General features: G+C 42.3%; 2 protein-coding genes across 6 annotated transcripts; both read right to left on the minus strand.

Moving 5' to 3' along the window:
• Nucleotides 1–569: 569 nt before the first annotated feature.
• On the minus strand, nucleotides 570–5,592 carry LOC103968962 (pentatricopeptide repeat-containing protein At2g41080). Its single transcript, XM_009382337.3, has 3 exons — nucleotides 3,317–5,592; nucleotides 1,008–1,238; nucleotides 570–861 (listed from the first exon to the last, which is right to left on the minus strand). The coding sequence occupies exon 1, from the start codon at nucleotides 5,536–5,538 to the stop codon at nucleotides 3,556–3,558; it is 1,983 nt and encodes a 660-aa protein (XP_009380612.2). The 5' UTR covers nucleotides 5,539–5,592; the 3' UTR covers nucleotides 570–861; nucleotides 1,008–1,238; nucleotides 3,317–3,555.
• A 1,600-nt stretch (nucleotides 5,593–7,192) lies between these two features.
• LOC135596085 (transcription factor DIVARICATA-like) lies at nucleotides 7,193–9,505 on the minus strand. 5 transcript variants are annotated; one of them, XR_010480764.1, is made up of 4 exons: nucleotides 8,400–9,486; nucleotides 7,631–8,228; nucleotides 7,411–7,485; nucleotides 7,193–7,335 (listed from the first exon to the last, which is right to left on the minus strand). XR_010480764.1 is itself a non-coding variant. In XM_065087801.1 (3 exons), exons 2-3 carry the CDS (start codon nucleotides 8,825–8,827, stop codon nucleotides 7,772–7,774), a joined length of 885 nt encoding a protein of 294 aa, XP_064943873.1. In that variant the 5' UTR covers nucleotides 8,828–8,844; nucleotides 8,940–9,505; the 3' UTR covers nucleotides 7,193–7,771. The 5 variants fall into 5 exon arrangements, 2 of the variants coding, with proteins under 2 accessions (XP_064943873.1, XP_064943872.1); XR_010480763.1 differs by having other exon boundaries at nucleotides 7,193–7,485; XR_010480762.1 differs by having other exon boundaries at nucleotides 7,411–8,228.
• Between the last annotated feature and the right edge of the window lie 1,020 nt (nucleotides 9,506–10,525).

Below are 10,525 nucleotides of genomic sequence, written 5' to 3' on the forward strand. Positions count from 1 at the left end.
TATAAAAGTTTTGTGGAATATAAAAAAAATCAAAGGCTTATTATTGGCCTCAATATTCATTCATATGAGACTGAGTCACTATAAAATTAGGCATATACAATATAATATGCTAGAAGAATACTTCCCAGTGGCTAAAGAATCATTTGGCTCACCACAAGACAGACACCACCTGACATCAAAACCTATTATTCTCCCTGCACTTCAACCAAACTAGAATCAAAGTTTCTATAGACAAATATAAGAAGCAGCCCTAAAAGGAAACCCCACAGATGATCAGTAACTGAAATATATATTAAGGATTCATTTTGAGCTAAAGAAAAAGAAATTATAGGGGGTATAAGTCCTACACTTCAAACTCAGTCAGCACGGTGGAGGTTGAAATCATTATCATGCAAATGCTACGATGCTTAGAATAAAAATCTATGTTTAGGAGGCTGTTAACAGCAAACTCACCCTAAAGCCTTTCTGTAAGAATGCTTATCAAGAGATATCTAAACAAACACAGCAAATTGCTCAGTGGTCCCACCTAAAACAATTATGCCATGATCTCAACCAACTATTAGATAAGGTTGACTGCAGAACAGATTTCACTTGTTGCTGAATACTTGTCGATATTTTATGAAATGCCAAAAGAAGGATAAGAAAAAGGAACACAAATTGAATCTATGGCCTACCTATTGCAGACACAAATTGTTTATGGTCTCCATAAACAACGCATGTAAAACAAAAAAATCATTGTTCGATTATTGGTTAAATTAAAAATAATAATAATAATAAAAGTACAGGAGACCATCATGCACCACCTGATACTGCCTTGCAATTGCCAAAGATCAAAGCCAACTATCCCTCATGATCATCAGCCTGCGACAGGAACCACAAAGACCGTCATCCATGGAAGAACCAAAAACTCTTGTCTGAGGCACAATCACATATCAAAATCGAATTAAGTATAGTTTTGTTTGAGGAACCTCATATCCTACAGCCTAGACGATCTACTGTAGTAGTACCTTCAGGTCCACCAGCTCTGAGTGATCGAACTTAGTTGAGTCTGAAATGGACATCCGAACTCTGGTTCTTAGTGCCATTTTAGATGTGTGGTTGCCGTGGAGTCAACCTTGACCATCGATGGTGGCAGACAATCTATCATGCTGAATCATGACACCACCAAGAGAATAGTGCGTCAAAAAAGGCTTGTTTGAGATATAAAGATGCAGAATCTGTTTCTTTCACCAAAGCCACTGCAACAGACGCAAAACATGAGTCAAAAGCATGTATAATAATTATTCTTCTTTACGCTAACAAAACATGTCTTTTTTCTGTTAGGAACCCAAACAAATAAGCCAAACTGCACATTTTCCCACGACAATGTTCAGATGAAATGCTTAATCACAGAAAAGGTCGTGATTATATTCTGTTAGACTCATTTATTTGCTTGTGTGAAAGTAGAAAAGGATGGAGAACCAGAAAAACCAACCAATAAAGTTGTCTGGTGATGAAAAATGTGCGCGATAAAAATAATGAAGTCAATGGATCAGAATCATATTTTCTGTCGAAGGAGTAGTAGATGCAGATGGATGGGGCTTTCAGTTCTCCAGTCCATTTTCCACTAGAAAGCATAGCTAAATGGATATTTGGGCGCCAGAAGTGAATGCATGCTCACAGCTCAAATCATAGTACACACTCAGGTACCCAAAAACTAACAGCATGTGAACTATTGTAAAAGAATATACATACAACAGCCACAGTGCAATACACTAGTTGTGCATTACAAATTTCTAACAAAATTCAGGGGAATCCATAAAGCAGATCTGCTAAGACCAAAAAATATTAATAAACCAGCAATAGGATTAATCACAGCCCTAAAAATCTATAAAATACTAGCGATACATAGAAAGATGGTAAGTGAAACAATACTAATGGCAGCATAGTTATCAAGGATTATATAAGTAAAATATGAAGTCAAACAAAATAGGAAGCTGAAAATATCCACCCTTTGGTGCCACATTCAACTCATGCGCACGGTTGGGCTAGTAACACAATTAGACTGCCGAGATACACAATCTTAATCGGAAAATGACGGTATGTCTCTAGGCTTCACAAGAATATGGCAAAAACATGCAGAATTTAACTACTATCTGGAGCAAACCAAATATCTAACTTCTGAATCTTTTAAAACTCACCGCATTTTAATTTAAATCTGCCAATTGCTCTCTAGAGACAATGCATTACCAACAATATCACCATTCTAGAAATTTATATCACTGGATGAGGTTGCAAATGTACCTCATTTGCATCCTTCAGCCTGAAGTAGTTAAAGGTGGGTATAATTTTTTATCTAGTCTAAATTCACCAAAATCAGGCCAGACTGACTAAGGAAAAAAACTAGGATAGGAATGAATAGATACAGTTAGTCCAGAGGATATAGTATATTTCTAGTTCAACACTGAGACCCTTCTATTAGTCAACACCATCAGCATGTTAAACTTTGTAAGCATAAAATGTATTTAAAAACATAAAAAATCATATGCGATTATTCAAGCCGAATCCCAAAATTCACATGCCTAATTTCTGGCTATTATGTTTAAGCAATAACTTTCATATGGAGAGTGGAACTTAAAAAATAAAAAAAGCACTATAATTGCAAGCTTACGGATGCATGCTAAGTAACACAGGTAAATTGAATGTTGATGTTTACTGGGCTGCTTTAAGATGCACACACTCAGAAGTCCAATACCTACTTCGATTGATTATATAATAAGCTACCTTAAACAAGAAAGCTATACTCTCACTCACACATGGCAAAAACTATAAGAAATTTTTTAAATGAGCCACTAACAAGCTGAACTGACTTACTTAGTTCAGAATAAAACTTTAAGATGAAATTCTTAACTGATATAAAGATTGAACCCAGTCCATCAATTTGAACTAAAACTGATTGGAATTCTATTTGACCAAATCATACCATCCAAATATCTATTTCACCTGAATCTGAATAACAAAATATATCACATACTGTTTAAGTGAAAATTTTAAGTGAAAAGAAGGCAACACAAGGTGAATAACAACATTTAGTATCTACAATGAGAGTAGGGTTCAGACCAAAGTATCACATTTGCACAATGAAACCAAGGCATAAGTGAAGCCAGTGCAATGAAACAATTGAAAAATCCATGGTATGAAATCCAAAAACAAGAGGCATACCATTCTCCAGGCAATCAATCACAACAATTCACAACATGCACCTTTTATTTTTAATTTGAGTGCCACTTATAATTGATATCATGCACCGAAGAGTTAGATTCAGACAGGGTTTTACCATTCTGTTAGATTAGAATAAAAGAATGTTGGATATGATCCACCTCATAGACATTGTCAACATATCATCTTCTTTTATCTCATATATAAAAATGTCAAAATTGTCAGCCCTGCTAACAAAAATTGTCATCTTCTTTCCTTCCGATATTTCTTCTATGCCCAGCATCCATTGTAAGACGCTCTGGACCATATTCAATATACTCATACAACATGAATGCTTTCAAAATCTTTTTGCCTTGATCACCAGTAACCTTTACAAGAACATTCTCCATCTCTGAAGTGATGAAACCGGGTAACATCCCTCACCACAATTTCTCGCTCTGCAATTTTGGATATGTACTTAATTGCTTGGTGACAATCATCGCAGACACGTATGTTTTTCATAATTCGAATTGGAACTCCAACTGGCAAGCTTAGAATGGCAAATGCAATGGCCAACTTTTCATTGTGGTGAGCTAAACTGGTCTCTTTTTCCTCTTCCTCCATGTCATGGAAGACTGTGCTAGTGTCTGGTAAATATCCTAACTCCCTCATTCTACCAAGCAGTTGTTCCAACAGCTGATCAATCTCCTTTTGCCTTGGATTTGACGTATCTCCTGTAGAAAACTGATAGACCTGGCCCTTGTACTCTACCCAGCTGATTCCAGGCTCCTTCCTCACTCTCTTCTCCCTCATAGCTCTCCTTACCTCAGAAACATCAATCCATCTGGCAGTGGTGGCTCGAATATTCGATAGCAGCACATAAGAAGCAGAATCCTGAGGGTCCAACCTCAGAACACACTCTGCCACTCTCTCTGCCATCTGTGCATTCTTGTGGGTTTTACAGGCAGACAACAAGGTCTTCCAAATGACAGCATCAGCTGGAATGGGCATAGATCTGATAAGAGTTTCAGCCTCATCCAGACATCCTGATCGCCCAAGAAGATCCACCATGCAAGTGTAGTGCTTCAGAGTAGGCTTGAATCCATATTTATGCATCATGAGCTCAAAATATTCTTTTCCCTTATCCTTCAACCCACTATGGCTGCAAGCATACAGCAAGCTTAAGAATGTCACTTCACTGGGATCAGTCCCTTCTCTGACCATCTTGTCAAAAAGCTGGATTGCCTCCTCCCCATGTCCATGGAAACCGTAAGCCGCAATCATGGAGCTCCAAAGCACAAGATCTGATCCATCATCGGATTCAGAGAATATCTTAGAAGAATCATCTAAGCAACCACATTTTGAATACATGCTTATAAGTGAACTCCTCACTGGAATTACGGAATCAACTCCAGCTTTGATGACTTCCGCATGAACCTGTTGTCCCTGTCCGAGGGAGGCCAAGTCTGAGCACGAGCTTATAACGCTAACGAAAGTCACATGGTCCGGTGATAATCCTACAGCCTTCATCAGACTGAAATGGTGGACTGCTCCTTCGGTGTCCCCATTCTGTGCTCTTCCTGCAATTATGGTATTGCATGATACTACGTTAATGGTAGGCAATCCTTTTAGAACCCTCTCTCCATCATCAAGACAACCACATCTCATGTACATGTGAGCCAGAGAACTCCCAACACACATATCATGCTCGAAGCCATTCCGAACCACATAAGCATGGATCTGGTGGCCAGAACCAATGTCTTTCAGCCCTGCACAACATCTCAAGGCACTGCCTAGACCGAATTCATCGGGCCTCAAGCCCGCTTCCCTCATCCTCCGGAAGAACTCTAGCCCTTCTTCGTCCAACTCAAAATGGGCGAGGCCGGTGATCATGGCATTCCAGGAGGCGACATTCCTCTCGGGCATTTCATCGAACAACTTGCGCGCAGCAAGGATGTCTCCGTTCTGTATGAGGCCCCCGACAAGGATATTGAACGACATGACGTTCCTCCTGGGCATTGCATCGAACACAGCGCGGGCGGGATTTCCCTGACCGAGCTTGGAGTACATGTGGAGGAGGTGGTTGGCTGTGAAGCGGTGGGAGGCAGCGCCGGCGGCGACGATGACGGCGTGAATCTGCTGGCCCTGGCGGAGGGACTGCTGCGGGACGCAGCAGCCGTTGAGGAGGTGGGAGAAGAGATTTGGGTCGGACCATAACTCGGGCAGGAACCCTCGCAGGGCTTCTCGGAGACGACCTTTGGAGCATAGATGGACGAACTCCTGCTCGGACTTTGGGAAGCGGGCGGCGGTGGAGACGAGCTTTGTGATCGTCGAGGGGGCGAGGCGAGGGTGTTGGGCCATATGTTAGCGGCCGAGGGTCCATGACATATGTACCCACGAGCAGCCGCTTGGATCCGCCAGTAACTTACTAGGTCGGGTTCACGATGGATATAGGATTTACTCGCCATCGTTTTGCGGATTCAGCTCCGAAATCTCAAACGGGATCCAAGTTGGGGTTATCGGGTCTTCGGGCGCCATCAGAACCCGTGATTCATCTCTATGGTTCTTATTTTCTGTTATATTTTATGTTTTTAAAAGTTTTTAATTAGACAATTTGTACGAAGTAAAAAAACACTATTATTAATCTCAATTTGTATTTTCATCGTGTAAAATTTAAAAATATTTCTAGTCGTTTTTTAGCTAATGACGAGACGATGCAAAACGTCAACTATCTAAGCACCTTGAAACTAACTCTCCGAATGAGATGGATGGAACATTGGATATGTATTTGAAGGGTGAAACGTCTTTAATGTATTTGTTTTCTGTTCGACGAAAATACTATGTAAACATTAGGCCTCCATCTACCTTCGGAGCTATCTTTATGCATGATCGTCCGACCCGTTTTATATGATCATTTCCAGCTTAATAAAAGTTAATTGCTTTATATCCTTTTCGCTCTCAGTTATCTTATCTTTTTCATATGCAATAACTATGTTCATCTTTCTAATACTTTCTTTGTTATATAGATCCTTTGTGGATGAATTTAAAATCTAAACTTATCTTTACTGGATATCGGCACATCAAATTAAGTGGAAGAACAGAAGCCTTCTCTCACACAACTTGCAGACAAAAGGTTGCAGCATTTTCTGGGGGTTTTAGTCATTGTAGGAGACAAGGAGGCTTAAAATAATGTTGGAAAGAATCTTTCCCCTCTTGCAGCCAAAAATCTGCAGCATCTCGCCAAAAGAAAGGTTGGATTTTGGTCAATGAAGGTGACTTGTAGAGACACCGAGTTTGATCTTTGAAAGTTGCAGCCAGCGTGTGGATGTGCCAGTAGCAACACAGTGGCAGATACAACAAGAAGAACAACCATCACAAAGTAGGACTGGCTGCAGCCGAGGTCATTGGGTAAGTCCATTTCAGCTGCAGAGATCTTAAATAGAGAAGCAATTGGAATGATTAGATGCATTAGTGTCTTCTACCCCATAGCCGATTGCTTGTTATATTTTCTTCTATGTTGGATCAACTTCACCACCATAAAAGAGTAGGAACAGCTCTGAGGGAGGATTCCCAATCAATCAGTAGAGACATGAGATAGCAAGTAGCAAGCTATTGAGAGACACTAATGCTCAATATGAGACAAAGAGTATGGATGCTCAATATCAATGTGCAGATGATACAGAATTGGAGGGGGAGGAGTGAAGAATGAGATGGTGAGGCAGTTGAATGCAGAGTCAAGCTCCAACTGGGGTTCAAGTGACCATATTTGGTCAAACAAGTGATACTGTTGCTCTCAAGTCTTTAACTATACAAAAGCTGACTTTTTCATCATCAGTGCAGACATCAAAAGCAACAGTGACATCTGCAAGAAGATGCTTTGTGACTCGAGAGACATTATAGCAAAGGATGAGCACTATTTGACTGTCGATTGCACAGCCACCAAAGGTAGCCGTCTCATCCAATCTGGTATTCCAGATGATTCGAGTTAGAACATATGGAAGCAAGGAATCGGCAGTTCTGTGGAAACAATTGGATATGCTTTAACATTGCAGAGTTGCAGAGTTAGGAACATAGGAAACGACGGTCGATGAGTCATGACCATTGCCGAGTTGCTCTACAACACCAGCTTTAACATGGAAGCATGCCCCTTCCTCTCATCTGCTAACAATTGGATGTGCTTAACATGACAGATTCAATAGACAACAAACCCAACTACATGGTTTAGCTCTTCACCTGATAACCCAACAAGAGTAGCATGACTTTGATCAAGCCTGGTGAGAAAGAACAGCCCACGATATCCTTGCTTCCCTAATAATCCACAAGGCAAAGCATGGTGATTAATCCAATTCCAACAAGCAACACTCCCTCTTGATGATAATTAGGATACGAGTCATCAGGAGATTGTGTTGCTGAGGTCACACTCCTGATATCCAATACTGTAGAAATGGTTTACCATACAGAGACGCAAAAGCTTTTGAGCTTCAACTATGAAACCACATGCTGGCGATTTAAGCATTCCGAATCTTTCTTTCAATCTCAAACTTCCAGGCGGTCAGAATCAGCCAATCCTCCCAAAAGATCCATCAGCAAGCATCTATCTATGGGATGTCACATTCAGCGATACCTCATCCATGAGCGAGGGTAACATTTGAGGTTGTAGTTTCATCCTGTGTTGAGATATTCCAAAGTGACGCTGCATGAGTTTATTGCCGTGTGATGATGGATTGAAGACACTAGCTACTTCACCGAGTTGATCTGAATCGAGAATGGCGGATAATTGGCCTGACAATGAAGGTGTCATAGCTAAACTTGATTGTGTGGTAACAGTGGATGGTTGGGAAGATGGTGAGGGAGGTTTATTATCAGGCAAATCGACAGTAGTAATGTCATGTATGCTGGTCCTTCTCTTGTCTTTGCTGCCAGAGTTGAGCCTGATGAAGTACTTCTGGGCATGACTGGCCACCTGAGTAGGAGTCCTGGTCATCACGAAATTTCTAGAGATGTTTCTCCAGTCTCCTTTACCACACTTGTCCAGTCCAAGCAAGAACAGCCTGAAGAAGTTTCGCATAAGATTAGCATCAACCACAAGTATCTTCCACAGCACTCCTCATGTCAGATTGCAAAGATGCAGGAAACAAAACCATGGAGAATAATAAGAACATTAGCTCAAACAGGTTGGGAATTGAAGTCCAAAGATGCATGCAAAAGATGAAGAAGCTTGCCTGTGCTCCTCTTCGGTCCAAGGGATTCCTTTCTTCCTCTCGTGATGAGATGCTCTGGCACCAGATCGCTTGCCGCCGCCGCCGCCGGCGCAGTAAGTGTTCTTCCATCCTTCGGAATCATAACTGTTCTCCCAGTCCAGTGTAAAAGATGAAGTCCCGTAGTACACAGGGCAGGGGACCCGGCCGGCTTCTATCTCGCTGACGTCGTCCACCAATTCCCGGTAATGGCTAAGCACATCTGGCACCGTCTTCCCAGGGATCAAAGCCGCCACCTTTTCCCATCGGTCCGGGGTGTCTCCGTCGAATTTTGCCAGGGCGTCCTCGAAGCGCTTGTTCTCCTCCTGAGTCCACCTCCCGCCGTTTTCCTGGCGAACGAACCGGTTCGTGCTGCAAGGAAGGACATCCATCCACGATCTTGTTGTCTTCATCTGGCGCCTCCGAGAGCCTTCCCTTTGATCACAAAAATCCGATCTTGAGCTGGATCTCGTGCACAAGAACCAACCGAGAAGGAAGGATGGAGATGCTTGACCCAAAACACACCTTTGTTCGGAGAAGCAGATCAAGGAGAAAGATGGAAGCTTGGAAGAAGCACAAGCACCTACCAAGCGAGGAGTCCAAGCACAATGATCCCTGTCGTAAAACCTAAACCCTAGAAAACCTCGAGTCACCAGGCCCAAGACGACAAGGGAAACGAAGAGAAATAGCAGAAGCAGTGACAAAGGTGCGACCTTTCTTCATTTGCAGAGAGTATAAAAGAGAAAGGTAGAGAAGAAGTGCGGTGAATGAATCAAGAATCCAGGCCTATCAATCTTTTTCCATCTCCTTTTCTCCCCCTAGATTCCTTATTCTATTCCTTCTGCTGCTGTCTGAGATCTGAAGGATCTCATGGCTGAAGGGAGAGAGGAGGCGGAGGAGAGAGGAGAGGAGGGCACTGATTGGCTTTTGGTGGAGCTTTGTGGCCACCAAACCAACTCAAGTGAGAGCTTGTCTCCCCTGTTCCTTTATAAAGACAGACTGGCAAACAATGCTCCCATGGGTGTGTGGATTCATCCAAAAGTTACGGCTTTCCTAACACCCTCATTAGCTCAGCTACTAATCCATTTTCTATATCAAAAACCTACAATGACCACAAAGATATCATAATGTTGTTACCTAAGTTCTCTTCGTTCTCAATGGAGTCACCCAACCAATCACCCTTCACTGAGCTCTGTCCACTTGCAACATACTATAATGGATGTGCTCATTGAACATCGAAACAAAGATGCATTCAATATTGATGCATTTATTTCTGGACCTGTGAGCTTCTGTCCTAACTTATACGTTTGCTTGCTGTCGCTCATTCAATCTAATGGGCATCTCACGTCGGGACACGGTAATGGAAGGGTGATTGGCATTGGATGGAATCACAGTCAACCTCTTCTAGCTGATGTGACCAACTGCTGTCCATCTTCCTCCCTTTACTTTTTCCTCGCTCTCCTTCTCAGCAGCGTTGTTTTAGCTGGCTTGTCTCACTCGTTGATGTGTCTAACAAACAAATTGGCCTTCGGGATTCCGTTCAGAAAGCACAGAAGATGGTGCAGATGAACAGTGGCCGGAGGGAACCGCTGGCTTTTTATTGGCTTCGCTGCCTGAATCTCTTCGTCGGTTGGACACCGAAGACAGACGACGACCCGATTGCAAACACCAAGGTAAAAGATGATATGCGAATGATGCAACGCTTTGTCTTCTCCGTTGGCCGAGAAAGCAGGGGAAGAGAAGAGAAAATGGCAACAGAAACGACAGGCATCAGAAACACCCTGTGCGGTATAACATTGTTTAAGATCATGTGCAGAGAGCTTGAATTATTAGGACATAAAATAATACTGGTGATGATTTACAAAGGAAGGGTGAAGACGAAGAGGATGCTTAGCCGATGACTCGTCCGAAGCCCAACCGAAGAGCAAATAGGTCCTTCTCCTGAAGCCAAAGTCTGCGTACAGACAATAAGGCATGCTTCAGAAGCGTTTGGTGTTGAAGCATGGAAAACAGGGGAAGTATCATGCAACACGGCACGAGGAGTTGGACCGTGATTTCCGAAACAGGAAAGAGTCATTGTTAAAAGGCTTCCTGCACCGGCATTGGCGCCC

The sequence above is a fragment of the Musa acuminata genome, chromosome BXJ1-10 (assembly GCF_036884655.1).
Source record: "Musa acuminata AAA Group cultivar baxijiao chromosome BXJ1-10, Cavendish_Baxijiao_AAA, whole genome shotgun sequence".
Taxonomy (NCBI): domain Eukaryota; kingdom Viridiplantae; phylum Streptophyta; class Magnoliopsida; order Zingiberales; family Musaceae; genus Musa; species Musa acuminata.

Bases quoted from the DNA above. Each gene is read 5' to 3' on its own strand.
- LOC135596085 (XM_065087801.1), bottom strand. From the start codon at position 8,827: ATGAAGACAACAAGATCGTGGATGGATGTCCTTCCTTGCAGCACGAAC. The intron at 8,229-8,399 runs GCAAGCTTCTTC...AAACTTCTTCAG, and splicing joins TGGACCGAAGAGGAGCACAG to GCTGTTCTTGCTTGGACTGG.
- LOC103968962 (XM_009382337.3), bottom strand. From the start codon at position 5,538: ATGGCCCAACACCCTCGCCTCGCCCCCTCGACGATCACAAAGCTCGTC.